We start from the raw sequence: 19,566 nt of genomic DNA on the forward strand, positions 1-19,566 counted from the left end.
TGGCTGGCAGTAGAGCCCAGACTGGACTTTGGGGCTCTTGGTGACTGGTTGGAATCTGTGGAACAAAGGCAGTGATTTCCCAGCAACGCTAGACTAGAAAAATGACCCTAAGTCTCCATTTGGCTTTAGGGTGAGTTGTGAGGTTTGTGAAGCACCAAATCTGCATGGAACATGAAGTTGCTGATCTGGAGGCAAACGTCCCTGAAGTTTACAGGCAGCTGGGGCTACGGTACTTTCTGGGAGAATCTAACAGAGACCTTCAAAGGTGTCTGGCATTATCTCATGTCACTGAATTATTTCAAATGAGCTGCCTCTGTCCACCCCCATTAGGATGGAAGAATCCATTTGAGAAGGGCCCCTGCACTTGCTGATCCCATTTTGTGCATAGAATGGGGCTGAACCCAGAACAGGCTTTCCACAAACATTCCCTGACTGGGCTGCATTCTGATCGTGCACAGTTTGGGGCCCCACCCAATATGTTGATGAGGATTCTTCTTGTCCCATGGTGTTCGGTGTCCCAGCCATTGATGCTAGGGCAGGCCCGTGCCACCATGGGGGAGTACACTTCATGCGGGGGTTGGAGTCATCATGAAAAGAACAAGAGAAAAAGCTCTGTGTCTTACTGACAAATCACACTGAAGGTGTGCATATCAGAAAGTCATTTAATCTGAATATGAAGATGTGTGCAAAGGTGAATTTTATAAACTAATCTGGCAGGTCCTCGGTTTAGAGTGGTTGTTGGTGAGCTTGGTCTCTCACAGATAATGATCATTTCCAATACAGGATAGGATGCTATTGGAATTAGCTGGGAGAGCCAATGATGTAGGAGGTACAGGCTCAGGAGCTGCACGGAGGATGTACCTCCCACCCCCAAGTGCACCACATCAACCAGACTCCAAATGTGGAGGAGATGAAGGGTCTATGGCCTCAGACCTAGCTCAGTGCATGCTCACTGGTGACCATCTTTTTAAAAAAATTGAATTTAATGGGGGGGGGGATTGGTTAATAAGATTATATAGGTTTCAGGTGTACAATAATACGTCATCTGTATATTGTATTGTGTGTTCACCACCAAAGTCAAGTCTCCTTCTGTCGCCATTTATCTGCCTTTATCCTCATCTACCTCCCTCCACCCCCTAGTTGTCCTGATTATTTTAAGCCAAAATGTCCCCAGTCCCATGAGAGTTTATATTTTCCAACATCGTGACAAATAAGGAAAGATGGAATAAACTCGAAACTCGAGCGGCAGAAGGCTTCCTTCCGGGAGCTGCTTTTCAGAAACCCGGGCAAATGTTTGCAAAGGCAGGGACTGTTTCTACAAGCAGGTGGTGCGGCCATTGTCAGGGTTTCCAGGAAGACATATAAGAGCCCGAGAGTCATGCCGTGCCAACCCTAGCTCCCATACCGAGCACACGTGTAGCAGATTCAATATCTATTGTCCTGTCCACCTCAATAAGACATGGCACTCTTTAAAGCAGTTGCCTTAATAACGTTTGTGTGTCCTGGAATGCCGCCTTGGGCTAACAAATCGTATCTGAGGATGTGAAAACATGAAAATCGATAACAAGAAATGAAAAGTCCGTTTCACTGATAAAACATCATTTATCTTAATCATTGGGGCTTCTCAGAATTTCCTAAGTGCCCTTTTAAATGCCAGCATCCAAACTGGTGCCCACATGTGTGCAGAAGGCCTAAGCAAGCATGTCAGACTCCCCGCCGGCCACAAGTTTGACATGCTTGGGGGTCAAGACAAGAATATGGATGGCTCAGGACACAGCCTGCTGCAGAGACATCTTTCTGGGGCAGGTGCTCACTGGACTGGTTTCCAACTGGATGATCCAGGGATAGTTCTGTCGTTCCAAAACTCACAATGAAAATAACAGACCTTCCTATGAAAGCTGTTTCTCAAGACTCTAACTGTGAAGCATAAGTGATCCACTTGTGGTGGGCTTTATAATGTGGCAGGCATGATGACAATAATTCAGTCTGATTATGGGAGAATGAAATTATTATTCTACCTCCAGGAAGCCTATACCTTGCCCTCTTCCCCAGGTTCGATGACAGCATTCCTGTCCTCTCCAACCCCCTCCCATGAAACCCACAGAGGGATAAAACAGCAGAAGTCCTTCATGGTGAGAAGGTTGGAAGCAGTGGTCCCCAGGGATCAGCATTCTGGCTGCCAGTCTTCTCTTTTCCTTTGCTTCAGGTTCCCTTAGCTCTTCCCAGAGGACCACAATGTGGAGAGGCTAGAAGTGGTGTAGGAGCTCCTGCCCTCCCAGCAGCCCCAGGGAAGTGGAGGGTTAGGACTGCCCAGCAGGCACTGCCTTTTAAAGCAAACCCAGACTTCCAGCCCATGTTTGAGTCCAGCTTGGGGGTGGGCAGAGGCATGGGACGGGGTGTCTCAGAACTCAATAGTGCCGACATAGCTTTTTCCAAAGTTTTCTAGTACAGTGGCCGAGGCTTTTTTTTTTTTTTTTTTTTTTTAGTATTTTTAAAAATTAAATGTTATTGAGGTGACATTGGTTAATAAAATTGTATAGGTCTCAAGTGTACAATTCTAGGATACATCATCTGTATATTGCTTTGTGTGCCCACCACCTAAAGTCAAATCTTCTGTTGCCATATATTTGACCTCCTTCTCTCTGGTAACCACCATACTGTTGTGTGTGCCTATGAGTTTTGTTTGTTTATCTCGTTTGTTCATTTGTGGCTTTCAATTTTATATCCCACATATGAGTGCACATGGTTCAGAAAGCTTTTTAACATATATTGCTTCCCATTTTTCTTGTGATAAAATCTGCAATCCTCTGATACCTCTCCATCCCTCTCCCCCTTTGTAGTCTAGCCATCCTGGCTTTCTGCCAGGGACCCAATCTTCTCCTAAATTGGGATCCTCATCTGTACTGCTCCCTTAAAAGGCAAGCTCTTCACCTGAGTAGCTCAACGATCCAGGTGTCACTTTAAAATGCGACTTTACCAGAGACCCCCCCCCCCCCTCTCTTTCAGAGACCTCTCTTGACTTCAAAATCCAAATCAGATCTCTTTCATAGATTTTGTACTTATCCACACTGGTCATCACAAGGTATAAGTAGAGCAGGTTCTTGAATAACATTGTTTTATTTAACTTTGTTTCATTCTAATGTTGATAAGGGGAAAAAATTGATTCCTGGCCGGGGCCACTCTCTGTGTGAAGTTGGCATGTCCTTCCGTGTCTGAGTGGGTTTTCTCTGAGGATTTTGGTTTCTTTTCTTAGATTCATTTTCATGTTTAATACTTGAAGTGTTTGGCGTCTTTACTTAGAAGTTTGTTGATGTTTTTGTGACCAGAAATATGCTGTAGGAACTTAATTCTTGTATATACCAGTTAGTCAATGGTAAAATTGGTTTCATTTTGTTGTTTCATTTAAAGTTGCAGTTTCCAAGAACCTATTGAAGAGTTAACTAAGACATTTCTGTGCCACTGATTTGTGATTATTTTTCATGCGTCTTTCCCATTAGATTGAGCTATATGAGTGTGCCTTCACCTCACTTGCCACTGGACACAGCCCACCTAACACGTTGTAGACCCTCAGCACATGCTTGTTGACTATATGGCTAAATGAATGGATGAGTTCCAAGATACCATCCTGCCAATTTCTCAGGAGGCAAATAGGACCCATGGTCAACATGATAGGGACGTGCCCTATTCTGCCTCCCCTTAGAGCAGCGGTTCTCAACCTGTGGGTCGCGACCCCTTTGGCGGTAGAACGACTCTTTCACAGGGGTTGCCTAAGACCATCCTGCATATCAGATATTTACATTATGATTCATAACAGTAGCAACATTAGTTATGAAGTAGCAACGAAAATAATTTTATGGTTGGGTCACAACATGAGGAACTGTATTTAAAGGGCCAGAAGGTTAAGAACCACTGCCTTAGAGAGTTACAATGCACAATAGTGTAGGGAACTCTGAGATGGGCTCCGATTAGAAAAAAAAAAGTAAAAATGAAAACCAACACTGTAGAAAGTGAATTTAAATTTCTTTACCTTGTTTCCCAAACTTATTTGAATTATGACATTTTTTACACTAAACATCTATTAACAACCCACAGAATGTACTTTGAGATGCTTCACTGGTGGTGGCTTCTTCCCTGGGAAGGGAGGAAGGTTGTCAGGCATGGTGTGGGGGCTGCTCATCCTGCATCGAGCACCCTCACGGTGCCTTGTGGTTGTGAACACATAGGCACATATGCAGTCAGCACCATAGTAAAGCAGGAGTGTGAGCAAATTCTGAAAAATATTGGAGCTAGCTGGGGTATAAAAGAGAAGGAAAAACATAGTAACAGTCTGGCAGATATAGTCTTTGTAGTTATGACAATGACTCATTCATACACACTAACTTGTCTTTTGCTGAGACCTGAACCTGCAAAAATCTTGGGAAGCCGGTGTGTAGATGCAGGTCCCTTAGCTGGTGAGTGAGTCCATCTCCTACCCAGTACTTGCATCTCAATGCAGTTCTTTTGTTTTCTGTATCCACAGAAACTCTTAATGAATCTTCCAGTAGACCTAAGTGAATTTCACGGGGGGACACTGTATGTAATATTAACATTAGTGAAGATTTTAGGACATATCCCTTTTGCATATCTAGCATATTTTATGTAGGTAGGGTTCCTGAGGTGGGACTGTGTTAAAGGCAGTGGGTCTCAAATTCCTCTTGGTCAGCCTCTACTTAGGACCTAACTGCCTGACCTACCAACTTTGTCTAGTTTCATTTTCCAGTGGAAAAATAAATTGGTGATAATTTGGGGGGAGAGGATTATGTATGCCTTTGCTCTAGCACTGGAGTATGGATAATTCATATTTGAACCACAATGTATACATGTCTGAGAGCCTAGTTATTGGAAAATTATAGCCCCAGGACACTGTTGATGCAAATAGGCTTCAGTACACTTTGTAGGGTTAACCAGGCAACCCACAACAAAATAAATTGATAATGATATAGCTAACAGTATTTCATAATTAAAAAGTACCGAGAGTAGCAATTGCAAATTGCAACCAACACGGGCAACGCTGATGATGTGCTGTTAAAGAGCCCTTCTCCCAGATTTTGCAAATGTCAGCTCTGTGCCTGCACATGTGAAACCGGAGCCTCCTGACTGACAGAGGAGCAGCATGTGGCTGCTGGGCTTGCAGCAGAACACGGTAGGGTACTTAGTCGATTTCACATTAGCAGCCCTCGTAATGATGTACAAATGAAAGCGTAATCAAACTGCACACCACTCACCATAATAATCCAAAGGGAGACTGACAAAAAATCAGCTCAGGGCACATGGGAATGTCTCCGGTAATATGTCCTGTGAGACCTATTCCCCACCCGGTAGGACTCAGTCTCCGACTTTCGAAGTCACTACCGACGTAGCATCACCACCTTTGGGTAAGGCTTTCATCTCCTCACTCAAGCGGACCAGAGATGGGCCTTTGGGTGTACAGAGTGCTCAGAGTCTCATCTTTAAAATGTAAAAGGTTTTCATACTCAGTGTAAAATAATCTCCAACATATAACACTAAGTGGAAAAAGCAACGAGCCTGACAAAATATATAATATGCTATTTATATTTTTTAAAATCCTCAACAATCTTATATGTATGTTGATGCTTTTATGGCTGGATTATCTCTGGAAGGAAATATAAGAAATGGATCAAAATAGTAACCTCTAGGGAGGATTGGCTGCTGGGGGCAGGGATATTCATTCATGCTTCTTGAATTTTGTACCATTTATATATTAACTATTAAAAATACCAATGAATTTAAATTTAGAAAAGAAAAAGAGTGAGCCTATAGAGACTACATTTTTTTTTTTGTCTCAGGTTATTATTTTTTTTAGAGACAAAGGTTAAGTTTGGTTTATTTATTGTTCTGGTGCCTTTTCCCCCTTCAAAACCATGGCCCTGTATTGAGCAGGAGAATTTAGAGGAAAACCTCTAAAGGAGATAACAGGATGATAAAAGCAGGCCCAGGCCCTGGGATTCTGGACTGAGTCTAAGGCCTCAGTCTTGAAACAATATGCTGATAAATTAGACCTGTGATTAAACTTCCCAAGTGTGCCGTGTGTGTGTAAAACACAAAAAGGAGTGCTCTTAATAAGGACACTCCTTACACTGTGCATTTGCAGCTTGAATATAGGAAAATAAAAGACAAACCAAGGGAGAAAATTCAGAAAGCAAAGCAGGTTTAAATGTATTCATTGCTCTTATTTTACCCAATATTTAGTACGGCTCAAGGAGACAAAGCAACGACTTTCATTGATTTGCTATCAGGAATTCAAAAGAGAACACACAAATATTACACTATTTAGTATTTCCTAATGAAAAACATAACATTTCACTACTTATGTAAAAAATAATTGTATCCTTCCACATCAATTGACACAAGAGTACATTGTCTTTGCACCTTAAGTGCTCATTATGCTGATTAACAATGCTTTCTTAGAGCACAATATCCAAAGGAATATGTATTATCTGTAAATTGTATGGGTTCTGAGCCACTGCAGATGGACCGCAGAGGAGGAAATGTTTAGGAGCTGGAAGGAAATGCTTTGGACAATATGAGAGGCCCAGCTCTGGGTGGCGTAGACGGGGATCAAAATGAATTCCTCAGACTAGAAGAGGGCTTTGTGCAATGGGCACAGACTTCTGGAGGCGGGCACACAGGCTGGGCCCATCTGGCATATTTGGGAAGATTCTACAATGAAGATAGACCAGTAAGAGTTACTAATTATCCCAAGGCCTTGGCCAGTTTACGAAGACTGTAAACCCCACAAGCCCTGTCTCTCGTCTGAGGGTACTTCCTTATTGTGAAGTGTGCAAATACTCCCCCGCCCCTCATGCTTCTGTCCTCCTAGTCACCCCTACTTTAGCCCCTTTCTTATTCGCACAGGCCCCGGCAGTCTGGGACAACTAGAGAGAGCCTTGTGTTTCCAAGCTGGGTTCACAGAGCGGGGATGCAAGTCCCCATAAGCCCGCCAGTAGCCCACGCACGGAAAGGGCTCGGCTTGGGTCTGAATGGCTTACATTTTTCCTCGCCTGAATTAGCCGGTAATTGCATGTGGGCAGACTTAGCCGGGAATGGTCTAAATGATCAATTAGAAGGCAAAGAGGAGTTCCTTTCTTTAAAGTTCAAGGGTCCCTGGTGAAGAGCCCTACTTCCCAAGCCATGCTCACGTGGGTCTATGCCCAGCTCTTGGTGGTGCCGGCATATATTGTACATTTGCCTAATGATAATGAATTGAGTACTTACTTTGCAGTAAAATATGGGGCACTTCCATTACATGCAATCAAGCAAAAAGGTTGTGAAATGTGCCACTCCATTAATTTTAAACAGAATCCTTCCCAAATGTCACCCTGAAACCAGAGCATGGGGTTATTACAAATCTGAAGGAATTAAGAGTAATTTTCATTTGTACAAAGGAGCTGAGGGACATGATTCCTGCCACACATACACTATTAATTGGATTAAATTTGCCAATTTGAGTGTGAATCACTAAGCCCTCCTGGCCTGCTTGGCGGCGAGGTCAGTGGGCGCCTGTCTTCTTTGTGGGTGTGCGTGCACACATACACGTACAACCATAGGACAGGCAAAGAACGTTGATGTAATCGGCTAGTTATTAACAAATACGTGTGTTGTTCAAAGAGGAAAAACAAACGCCAAGGTCTGGCAAGTCTCTTTACCTCTCTGAGCCTTTTCCTCATCTGGGAAAGGGGTGTATAACACCTGCTTCAGCGGAAGTCACGAGAACTAATGAGTTTGAGTATATCAGAGCACTTAGTGTGATGTCTGGCACAGAGTTTACACCCATTACATGGTAACTATTATCTCTATTTTCATCTTCTGTGGGGGTGGGGGGTGTCTCCTGGACCTAAGCTGGTTCCCAAGTGACACTGAGGGAAATCTGGATCCAGCACCAGGATGGGGACAGTCTTCTGAGGCCACTGCTGGCTCCGACCTAGGGCCGGGGAGGTGTGGGTCAGCCCAGAGTTTCTGATCGTTTCCTTCCTAATTCAGGTCCCATGATTTCTGGGTTGTGGCTGGACTTTGTGGGATGGCACAGAGCGGGAGGCAGGAATAAGCAGGTTAAGGTGGTTCGGAGGACGGTGCGGTCTGCCCCTCAGTCCACGTTCCGGTACTTGGTGAAGAGGTTGTACAACACTCGCAGCGTGGATTTCAGGTCACAGTTGACAATGTCTGCGTAGAGAACAAAAAATATGTAACACTTTGTGTGTGTGTGTGTGGGGGGGGGCACGTGACCCAAAGTTGGCATCTGTTAACCTCTCCCATCCACCACCCACCGCATTTGCCCACACGGTCCTGCGTGGATGCCCCCGCAGCCACAGGATGTCATGCTGTGCTCCAGAAGAGCTCCCTGTCCCGCTGGGAGACAGGAGCAACCCCCAGGAGACCACCAGAGGTCGGTGGGTGTGGAAGGATGGGTTTTGGAGTGTTCGGCGAGAATTCAGAGCCGGGGAGCAGTGCAGGGCAGCGGTGCTGAGCCTGGGGCATGGCCTCTCTGTAAAATGAAGCAGACCCCAGCGCATGTAGCGTTCACCCTGGACTCAGCATCTCCAGGTGGGAGGGGTGCTTCTCTGACCCTGACTTTCCCCTAAATCGCACCTGTTCCTTGGTGGGGGGGGGGGGGGGGGGGCCTCGCCGCAGAACCAGCCATGAGTGGTAGGAAGGAGGGGAGAGTCTGAGGCTACAGTGGGGAGAGGTGGGGAGTTAGGACTAAGCTGCCTCTCCCTCAGGAAGGGAGGGCCCTGGAGGACACAGAAGCCCAGGCAGCGAGTACTCAGTAAGTTTATGTCTCAGGGGACAGACAGTTTCAGATTAAGGAGAGAGCCAGGCAGCTGGGTTTGAGGCTGGGAGTAGGGCTGTATTTTCAGGAGAGTTCCTCCGTGAGTTCCCAAGCTTTTATACAACTATTTCCTCCGTTCCCTCCCTCCCTCCCTCCCTTTTATTTAGTGGTCACTTCCTCCCCTGGCTGTCCCTCTAACCCTCTGCAGGCCCCTGTCTCCCCTCCTCCCCCACCAAGGCCCCTGCACTCTCTCCCTGGGAGGGCCTTCCTCCCAATAACCAGAGTAGGAAAACATACGTGAAGAAAGGAACTCTGCCTACTGTTCAGGAATGCATCCTAAGGCAATAAAATTGTAAGAAAATGCAAATAAAATAAAATAAAAAGACAAAAGCCTGTAAAAATCAGCAGAGTGGCTATCTTCAGGGAGGAAGAAGAGGATTATGTTCCAAAAGGGCAACTTGGCGGGAACTCTTGGAGCTGGGAGGGCTCCTCTCCCTGAGCTGGGGGTGGTTGCATGGTGGCTCTCTGGGTAATATCTCACTAATCTGAACATTTATATCTTATGCACCTTTCTGTAGTTGTGATGGTTTCACAGTAAAAATGATTAAAAAGACATCTGACTGTGCAGAAGGTCAGATGAGGTAAATGATATCAGAGAAAACAATAAATGCTTTGGGATTCGAAGGTGGGGGAGATGTCAGCACTCTAGCAACGCCCTCATCTAGGGTGAGGGGTCTTCCAAGACCAGGAAGAACAGAGTCCAGTGGGTCTGTAGGGCTGGACAATGGTTCCCGGACCTTAGCCTTAGGAACCCTTGCCCATGTGGTTGCCACAGCCAGGTGCACCCAGGCCCCAGGCCCTGCAATGATGAGCAGCCACAGGGCGACATACCAAGGATCTGGGGAACCTCCTCAGGGCTCCTCTCCACCCCTAGACACCCTCCTGTATGCCTCTACTGGGCCTTATCCCAGTTGCAGACGGACCCTCTCCCACCCCAGCTGGGCTTGGAATTGGCTCCAAGTTCTCCTGTTGATAGACCAGGAGCTCTCAGGCCTGACAGCCTCCCTGTCTGCTCCCACCTTGTTCATGCATCTATCTGAGCCTCAACCTGGGGCCCTGCCCAGTGGCTGAGCCTCGTTCATGCCCAGTCAGTCCTATGCCCTGGGGCTGATTCTTGTCCTCCCCTGATGGCTTGGTGTTGTGTTTCTTAAATTCCACTCAAGTCCAAGGACAGGAAGTTACCCCAGGTAGAAACTGCTAGAAAGGCAGAGAGGAGAAAAAGTGAGCTTACCAAGGGAGTGAGTGCGAAGGGGAAGGTTGGGTGGTACTGGAGCCATGGAACAGGCTCCTCAAAGCCTCTTGCCCTCTCCAATCCTTTCTATCCACTCTAGCTGGACTGTTCAGCCTCTGGGGAGGCTTGTGTTTCCAGAGAACGAAACGGTTGTGAAGCTTGGGCAGCAAAAGTCCTCTGAGATGCAAACCCCAAGTTTCCAGGGGACTTCAGGGTACGACAGGGCTGAGTGTCAAACAGCCTGGCAGAGGATGTGTTTTCCTGACCTTGAAACCACTTTGCCATGAAAAATGCCTCCACCGCCGCCTATTTGATTTTTTTAAAAAAAATTAATCCTACTGGAAGATATTTTTCCATTGATTTTTATTTTTGTTTTTAATCCTCACCTGAGGATATTTTCCCACTGATTTTGGGAGAGTGGAAGAAAAAGGGAAAGACAGAGAAATACCAATGTGAGAGAGACACATGGATTGGTTGCCTCCTGCGTGCACCCCAACCAGGGCCGGGGTGTGGGAGAGGAGCTTGCAACCGAGGTACGCGCCCTTGGCCAGAATCGAACCTGGGACCTCTTGGTCTGCAGGCTGATGCTCTATCCACTGAGCCAAACTGGCTAGGGCCCTATTTGATTCTGAAACACCCTAAAAGAATTACCCACATTGGCGCGTTTCGTAAAGTCTGTAGCATTCACTGACGAATCTCCCTGTCCAGGGAGGAGCACGAATGCATAGGGAGTGCTGGGTACATCTCTCACCAGGTACAATTTCATCAAACACTGGTTCAGTTCTCCTTTCCGCACTGGAAATTCTCAGCATGGGCGTGATGCCCAGTGTAACAACAAATAAAACAGATGTGTTTCTCCATTCCCATTGGGCAGGAAGTTTCATATTAAACAGTTCAGTAATTGTACGAGACTTGTCATGGATGTGCTGAAATATCCCTATAGGTTAATTGATGTTGGGGAAACTTGTCTGTCTGGAGGGAAATAAATGCCTAAACACCGAAGTATCAGAATGAGTACTTCTAATCTGTCACTAGGAAGTTTCGTATGAAGAAGCTCGAGAAAACAGAAGCAGACATGCCGACCACAGCTCTCCTACTATCTCTCTCCTACCCAGAGAAAGGGTGCTCACCAACTGGGTACAGTCTACTCGGGGACCATTCCTAATGCCATTAGGATACTAGAGTGGCCTTCCCAGGAAGAGACACTTAACAACAGAGGTGGGGAAACTTTTATCTGCCAAGGGCCATTTGGATATTTATAACATCATTCAAGGGCATACAAATTTATCAACTAAAAAATGAGCCTGCTATGTTTGGTCAAACATTTAATTAACTCACCCCTAATGCCTTGGAAGGGTCAGACCACGTGATTTCTCAGGCCTTATACAGCCTGCGGGCCGATGTTTCCAACCCCTGCTCTAGAGGGACACAGTCTTTTCATTTTGTCACTGGTCTCCTTCACTGTGAAAAAAACTATTTAGTGTGATGTAGTCCTAGTTGTTTATTTTTTTCTTTTGCTTCCCTTGCCTGAGGAGACATATCAAAAAAATATTGCTAAGAGAGTGCTGCCCATGTTTTCCTCTAGGAGTTGTATGGTTTCAGGTCTTACATTTACGTTTTTAATCCATTTCGAGTTTATTCTTGTATCGTGTAAAAAAGAGGTCTAGTTTCATTTTGTTGCATGTATCTATCCTGTTTTCCCAGGACCAGTTATTGAAAAAAACTGTATATTCTTGCCTCCACTGCCATAGATTAATTGACCATATCGATGTGGGGTTATTTCTGGGATCTCTATTCTATTCCATTGATCTATGTGTTTTTTATACCAGTAGCATTCTATTTTGATTACTATAGCCTTATAGTATAGTTTGAAATCAGGTAGCATTTCCAACTTGGTTCTTCTTTCTCAATATTGCTTTAACTGTTCGGGGTCTTTTGTGGTTTCATATACATATTAGGAGTATTTGTTCTAGTTCTGTGAAAAATGGCATTGTTATTTTGATAGAGATTACACTGAATCTGGAGAGTGCTGTGGGTAGTAAGGACATTTTAACAATGTTAATTCTTCCTGTCCATGAGCATGGTATTTCCTTCCATTTATTTGCATACTAGAGGCTTGGTGCACGAAATTCATGCACTTGTCGGGGAGGGTCCCTCAGCCTGGCCTGTGCCCTCTAGCAGTCCAGGAGCCCTGGGGGGATGTCTGACTAATGGCTTAGTGGGCCTAAGCCATCAGGTGGACATCCTTAGCATTGACACAGAGGCAGGAGAGGCTCCCACCACTGCCCCTGTGCTCGCCAGCAGTGAGCCTGGCTTCTGGCTGAGCGGCACTCCCCCTGTGGGAACACACTGACCACCAGGGGGCAGCTCCTGCATCGAATGTCTGCCCCCTGGTGGTCAGTACGCATCATAGTGACTGGTCATTCCATCATTTGGTCATTTGCATATTAGCCTTTTATTATGTAGGATATGCTGTAGATGAGCCCCCCTAGAACCATAAGAAATGCAAAAATTCACTGTTAACTCATTCTGGAATTACCCCCACTTAAAATCAAATTGCCCCCCTGTGGGGTGTGTGCTACACCTTGGGAACCACTGGGCTTGACACTTTTCCTTTCTGAGCTTCATTTCTGAATACATATGCATATACCATGGGAATTGTAATCTCTTCTCCGCCTACCTCACTGGGTTGTCATGAGGAGGTTCTGAGCTAATAAACCTAGAAATGTTTCATCAAGTAAGTTTTTAAGCCCACAGGTACCCTCACAGGTAGCACGTGCTGATTAGTGGAGGAGGGCATGATTATTTCCTAGGACTGTAGTTATGGAAGCTTTGCAGAGGGTTCCACAGGCCTTGGAGAGGTGGGCTCTGGCCAGCAACCCTGTAGCGGTGGTCATCCCTGGAGGCTCTGGCGGGGACCAGAGCATTAGGGGGGCCCTAGGGGGCGGCAAGGCTGAAGGAGGAGTAACTGTCAAACCTTCCCACTTGGTGCCATTCTTTAAATTGTACGTGGCTGTTTGGCAGCTGTACCTGCTCAGGGCAGGGCTCCAATCTCCTGGAGCGGGGTGGGGGCCGGGCCAGGGTGGAGCCAGGTGGGCTAGGAGTGCTGGTTTAGCTGCACTCCCAGCGAGGTTCAGCGTGCTTCCAATGTGGAGATGGTGCTGCTGCTGTGGGGGGAAGGGTCTGACCCTGGGGGGCTGCTCAGGCCTTCCTCCACCTGGGTCTGGAGTTGTAGGGAAGAGAGGCATGCCCGGCCTCAGCAGAGGGGGCCCAGCAGTGGTGGGCCTCGGGCCTCGGGTGCCTTGGGGGCGCTGATGGGTGGTTGCTGGCGTGCTATTGTTGTGGGCACCCTGGCGGGGTAAGAGATTGGGAGTCGGAGGTGTGGGCTGCAGTTACCCCCGAGGCTGGGTCTTCTCCTCGTCCAGTCAGCTTCCCCGTTCCCCGGGGGTGCAGGGGCTGGGGTAGGGTGTCCGTACAGGGGGATTGGAAGAGCTCCCCATGGCCACTTCCTCTTCCTTCTTTGTAGTCCAGGCTCCTGTCAGGCACTCTCCTCAGACCCCCGGGAACTTGGCTCCAGCCACCCACCCCGTGCTGCACCCGCATCAATATGCAAATTGGTCATTACTAGGACACTGTAACAGTCAATTAGCATATTACCTCTTTATATGTATAGATTCTTAACTTTCTATCGTCAATGTCTTATAATTTTCAGAATACAGGTCATTTACCTCCTTGATTAAATTTATACTTAAGGTATTTTATTCTTTTGAAGGCAATTGTAAATGGGATGGTTTTACTAATTTCTCATTCTGATAGTTCATTATTGGTGTATAAAAATTAAACTGGTTTCTGAATATTAATTTTGTATTCTGTCACTTTATTGAATTCATTTAGTTTAAACAGTATTTTGTGTGTATGTTTAATCTTTAGGGTTTTCTCTATATAGTATCATGTCATATGCAAGTAATGACTGTTTTACTTCTTCCTTTAGATTCTGGATGCCTTTTATTTCTTTTTCTTGTCTAATTGCTGTGGCTAGGAATTCCAATACTATGTTCAATAAAAGTAGAGAAAGTGGACATCCTGATCTTAAAGAGAAAGCTTTCAGCTTTTAACTGTGGAATATAATGTTAGCTGTGGGTTTGTCATATATAGCCTTTATTATGTTGAGGTATGTTCCATTTATCCCCACATTACTAAAAGTTTTCATCATAAATGGATTTTGGATTTTGTCATGTGCTTTTTCTGTCTCTGTTGATATAGTCATATGATTTGTATTTTTCATTTTGTTTATGGGTTGTATCACATTAATTGATTTGCAGAATTTGAACCAACCTTGCACCCTGGGAATAAATCCCACTTGATCATCGTATATGATCTTCCTTTGTATTTTTGTTGTGTCAGTTGTCACTTCTCCTTTTTCATTTCTAATTGTATTTTATTCAGTCCTTCTCCTTTATTCTTGGAGTCTCGCTACAGGTTTATCAATTTTATTTTTTCAATGAACCAGCTCTTGGTTTCATTGATATTTTCTATTGTTCTATTGGACTAATTTCATTTATTTCCACTCTCACCTTTTTTTATTTCCTTCCTTCAACTCATTTTGGCCATTATTTTTCTTTTCTCTAGTTCCTTTAGCTAAAAGGATAGATTGTTTGAGATTTTTCCTGTTTCTTGAAATAGGCCTATATTGTTATGAATTTCTCTCTTAGAACTGCTCTGGTTGTGTCCCACAGATTTTTAGGATGTTAGGTTTTCATTTGTTTCAATGTATCTTTTGATTTCTTCCTTCATTTCATTGGTAACCCATTCATTGTTTAGCATCATGTTACTTAACCTCTATGTGTTTGTGTGTTTTTCAATTTTCTTTTTATAATTGATTTTAGATTAATACCACTGTGATCAGAAAAAATACTTGTTATGATTTCAATCTTCTTAAATTTATTGAAATTTGATTTATGGCCTAATGTGACCTATCCTGAAAAATGTCCCACCACATACACTCGAAAATAATGTATATTTTGCTGCTCTGAGGAGAAATGTTCTAGAAAAATCAATTAAATCCATCTGATCTGATGTGTCTTTTAAGGCCACTCTTTCCTTGTTGATTTTTCTGTTTGGATGTTCTATCCATTACTATATTATATTATTATTGATCTCTCCCTGTATGCCTAATTTCTTGTATAACTCATAGATTTACACATGATCTTACTACTTTCCCTTTTAACTTTTGTACTAGCTTTATAGTTGGTGATCCACCACTTTTATTTAGTATGTTTGCTTTTATCAGTGAGAATTTTTTCTTTCCTGTATTTTCTTATTTATGTTTTTGATCATTTTTTCTCTTCTTAAAGAAGTCCCTTTAACATTTCTTGTAAAATTTGTTGTAATACTGATTTAGTGGTGATGAACTCTTTTAGCTTTTCCTTGTCTGGAAAATTCTTATTTCTCCTTTGATTCTAAATGATAGCCTTACTAGGTAGAGCATTCTTGGTTGTATGTCTTTGCCTTTTGTAACTATTTCTTGCCATTCCTTTTGGCCTGCAAAGTTTCTGTTGAGAAATCAGCTGACAGTCTTATGGGAGTTCCCTTTTATGTAATTAACTGCTTTTCTCTTGCTATTTTTAGGATGCAATCTTTGACTATAACCTTTGGCATTTTAATTATGATGTGTCTTGGTGTGGACCTCTTTGGGGTCATCTTATTTGGGACTCTCTGCACTTCTTTGATTTGTATGTCTATTTCCTTTGCCAGGTTAGGGAATTTTTTAGTTCTTTGTTCTCTCTCTTGCCCTTCTGGTACCCTTGTGATCCAAATGTTTGCTTGATGTTGTACCTCAGGCCCCCTGTATGCTTGATGTTGTCCCTCAGGTCCCTTAAACTATCCTAATTTTTTAAAATTCTTTTTCTTTTTGGTACTACAATGGGTGTTTTCTGCTGCTTCGTCTCACAGATCACTTATTCAATCCTCTTCTTCATCTAATCTGTTATTGATTGCTTCTAATGTATATTTTATTTCAGTTATTTTATTCTTAATTTCCAACTGGTTCTTTTTTATGTTTTCTATGTCTTTATTAAAGTCCTTACTGAGTTAATCTATTTTTTTCCCCCTAAGATCATTGAGCATCCTTATAACCACTGTTTTAAAGTCTGCATCTGGTAGACTGCTTGTGTCCTGTGGGGCCCAAAAGTGCAGTCTGTCTGCCTGGTTACCTGAGCTGCTCCAGTGGAGTCCCTTGTGTGTTTTGTATGTGCCCTCCTGTAGTAGGTGATCCATGATTGCTGTTGGCACATCGGTCAGTAGGACTGGCCCTCAGGCTGACTGGTTGTGAGAGCTGGTTGTGACTATTCCAGATGAGCTGTTGTGCTGGGACGGACCCACAGAGCAAGAGTCACTTTAGGGCTTTGATGCAGCCAAGCCTGCCAATTGGGTGTGTCGTTTGCCGAGCTGGTTGGGTGGTGTTCTGGGGTGGTCTGAAGCCACCCACCAATTGTGTTGGTTCTGGGGGTCCTTAGAAGGGGAACCAGTGCAGGTCAAGGTCAGCCTCTAGTTGAACCTGCCACCCCTCTATCTAATCTCCAAACAAAAATCCTACCTGATCCTTATGGTTTAGCCCAACTACCACCATGTTTATCAAACCATCCTCCACCCCAGAGAACGGTGAGCACCACTCCTTCAGTTCTCACAACTTGTTAATTTTATCTCTTTCATGGCAATTATCACCATTGTCCTTTTGTTCTGGTGACTGGGTACATCTCTTTTCTCCCCTGAGTGGCCTCAAGTACATTGAGGTCAGGATAGCCTACCTCTCTTGGCATGGGGGTCTAGGCCCACTGGACAGTCAGTGAAGGACCACTCCTATGTGGAGGTTTGGGTGGAAGAATTCAGAGCAGAGGCAACAATGGGGAGAGAAAGTACACAATCCCTAGTTGTTAACTTGCCTTTCAACACCCAGGAAAGTCAAGCAAAAGGGCCCACTTATGGCATTCTTAATATTCCAAATTGACATAAACAGAAAACTATCTTCAACACAGCGTTGAATAGTCCCCTCCTCCCCCATCCAAGCACTGATGATAGTGCTGGTAAACCTTGGTAGTGCTGGTAAAATGAAATATTTCAGTCAGTAAGTTTCAGGAAATAAACATCCGTACTAAGAAGAACTCCTACATGCACAAATGCACACATAGCTCCAAGCGCCAGCACAGAAGGGCTAATGGAGCATTTTGTTATTTGTGCCTTTTGTTTTTGTGTTGTTTTTTTTTTTAAACTCTTACACTTTCAATCCAAACCCGACAAATCATCCTTGGACAGTTTGGAGTAGGCACAGGGAAGGAAAGGCAATTATGCTCAGAGCAGAGCTGCCAGCAATGACTCCCACAACTTTCCCTGCCTGACCTGGAATACAGCAATTTGGCAGGTCAGTACCCTGTCCAGGGACCGAAGAACCTGGAAACTGGGCACAGGGCAGTTTCTGCAGCAGCACCTCTGCTCTGTACTGTGTCTGCTTGGGCCCTTATCCCTGTGATCCCATGCATGAGAGTTCAGATTTTTTCTTCCCAGGGCCATGTGATTAGCAGCTCACAAAGGATTTCCAGGACTGGGCAGCTTTGCCCTGTCACACCTTCCCCTAAAAATGGTAGAGAAGACTTCTGAAAATAAACTCGTCCTTCTGTTCTCAATCATGAGCCTTGCCCTGTGTCCCCAACACTCATGTACAGGAAGAGGGTCTCATCATCTTGTCACAAACCCAGGAAAAGAGCAAAGTACCTTCTGGCCGAGGTTTTGGCTTTTCCAACCCTCCATCTTGCATGAGCTCAAAGGCAAAGGAGACGTTTAAGACCTGGAAAGAGAAATGCAGTGCCTATGTTATTGCACACTCATTCCTGGGCCCTTGTGGGTCCTGGGATCTGCCCCTAGGAAGTGATGGAGCTAGAGGGACAAAGGCTGAGCTAAAATGCCCTAATTTGAAGGAGAAGCGAGGTTACCAAAATGGGCAGGCCATGTGGAGAGTGGGCTGGCCTATCCCAGCCTACTCTTGGTGAGCAGTGCTGGAGATGTTCAAAATCCTCGTTCTGTTCTACTGTGTTCCTGTGTAACTACCAGGATTTTCAACTCAGGCACATTAGTGCTCTCAGTTGAAAGAATCAGAGAGCAAGACATATGCACAAGAAGCAGAGAAGGCTTTCTGCCATGGATCAAATGCCCCTTGTCTAACACGCAGGCTGTAGCAGCTTATGAGTCATTGGAATGAGGCTGAGTGTGGGTATTCAGGTACGACCAGCCTTGTCACTTCTGGGAGAGATGAGACTGGCCAGTGATACCTGGATGGAGCATATGACTAGGGGACCAAGGCCAGGCTATGGTGGGGGTGGGTGAAGAGAAAGTGGTCAGGTGCTCTGTGGTCTTCAGGTAGCTCCTTTCCAGTTCAGTGCTCATCAGAATGGGCCCCCCAACCAACCACTGAAGACCATGGGTAGACAGGAAGCCGCTGCCTTTTCCCCAGATGCCCCAGCATAGCTGTAGGTGGATGAGTCAGAGCATGTGGGTTAAGGCCTCACTCCACATTGCTTCTCCTTACCTTCTGTTCAAAGCTGTCCGGGGTCAGGAAGAAGCTGTGCAGGGGCACAAAGTAGCCCTCCAGGAGCCCCATGAGTAGCACCAGGTACACCCCATCTGCAAACTGGAGAAAGAGAGCCAGGTGAAGGCACTGGGTCCTTGAGTCCCCAGGCAAGCCCCATCCAGAGGGCTCGTCAGCTTCTATGTCAACATGTCTGGCCTGTTCCATATCTGGCTGGTCCAACACTGGAGACAGCATCCATGGTCCTGATCTCAGTTGATCCAGCATTTATTTATTTTTAAATATTTTTATAATAAGGATTTCTTTTTCTAAATATATATTTTAAAATCTTTTTAACATATATATATATATATATATATATATATATATATATATTTATTGACTTCAGAGAGGAAGGGAGAGATAGAAACATCAATGATGAGAGAATCATTGATTGGCTGCCTCCTGCATGCCCCACATTGGGATCAAGCCTGCAACCCAGGCATATGCCCTTACCAGGAATTGAACCGTGACCTTCTGGTTCATAGGTTGATGCACAACCACTGAGCCACACCAGCCAAGCATGATCCAGCATTTATTGAGCACTGGTCATGTTCTAAGCCAGGGGTCTTCAAACTATGGCCCGCGGGCCACATGTGGCCCGCCGAAAACATTTATCTGTCCCACCGGGTGTTTTTGCCACCGCTGCCTGTCCTGCTTAGCAGCCGACTCGTCCCGGGCCCGCAGTGCGCATGTGTGAAATGTCTGAGGGACAGTGAACTGGCCCCCTGTTTAAAAAGTTTGAGGACCTCTGTTTTAATCCCTGATCCAGCACATGGACCACAGTTATGGGCCAGGTGTGGCCCCTTCCCTAGAGGAACTCACAGCCCA

The 19,566-nt window shown here is 45.0% G+C and overlaps 1 protein-coding gene and 1 long non-coding RNA gene across 3 annotated transcripts in view; one reads left to right on the top strand and one right to left on the bottom strand.

The window, feature by feature from the left end:
• The window catches only part of LOC139017202 (uncharacterized), a 425,767-nt gene that overhangs the window by 94,031 nt on the left and 312,170 nt on the right, over window positions 1–19,566 (top strand). The window lies entirely within an intron of this gene.
• The window catches only part of PARVA (parvin alpha), a 141,856-nt gene continuing 128,481 nt past the window's right edge, over window positions 6,192–19,566 (bottom strand). For both annotated transcript variants that reach the window (XM_070425258.1, XM_070425259.1), the window contains exons 11-13: window positions 18,697–18,798; window positions 17,886–17,958; window positions 6,192–8,220 (exon numbers count right to left, since the gene is read on the bottom strand). In XM_070425258.1, coding sequence (XP_070281359.1) covers window positions 8,144–8,220; window positions 17,886–17,958; window positions 18,697–18,798 — 252 coding nt within the window. In that variant the 3' untranslated portion in view covers window positions 6,192–8,143. The remainder of the gene's footprint in view (window positions 8,221–17,885; window positions 17,959–18,696; window positions 18,799–19,566) is intronic.

Source organism: Myotis yumanensis, unplaced genomic scaffold (genome assembly GCF_028538775.1).
Source record: "Myotis yumanensis isolate MYYU_CA2020_CCGP unplaced genomic scaffold, mMyoYum1.0.hap1 SCAF_10, whole genome shotgun sequence".
Lineage (NCBI taxonomy): Eukaryota > Metazoa > Chordata > Mammalia > Chiroptera > Vespertilionidae > Myotis > Myotis yumanensis.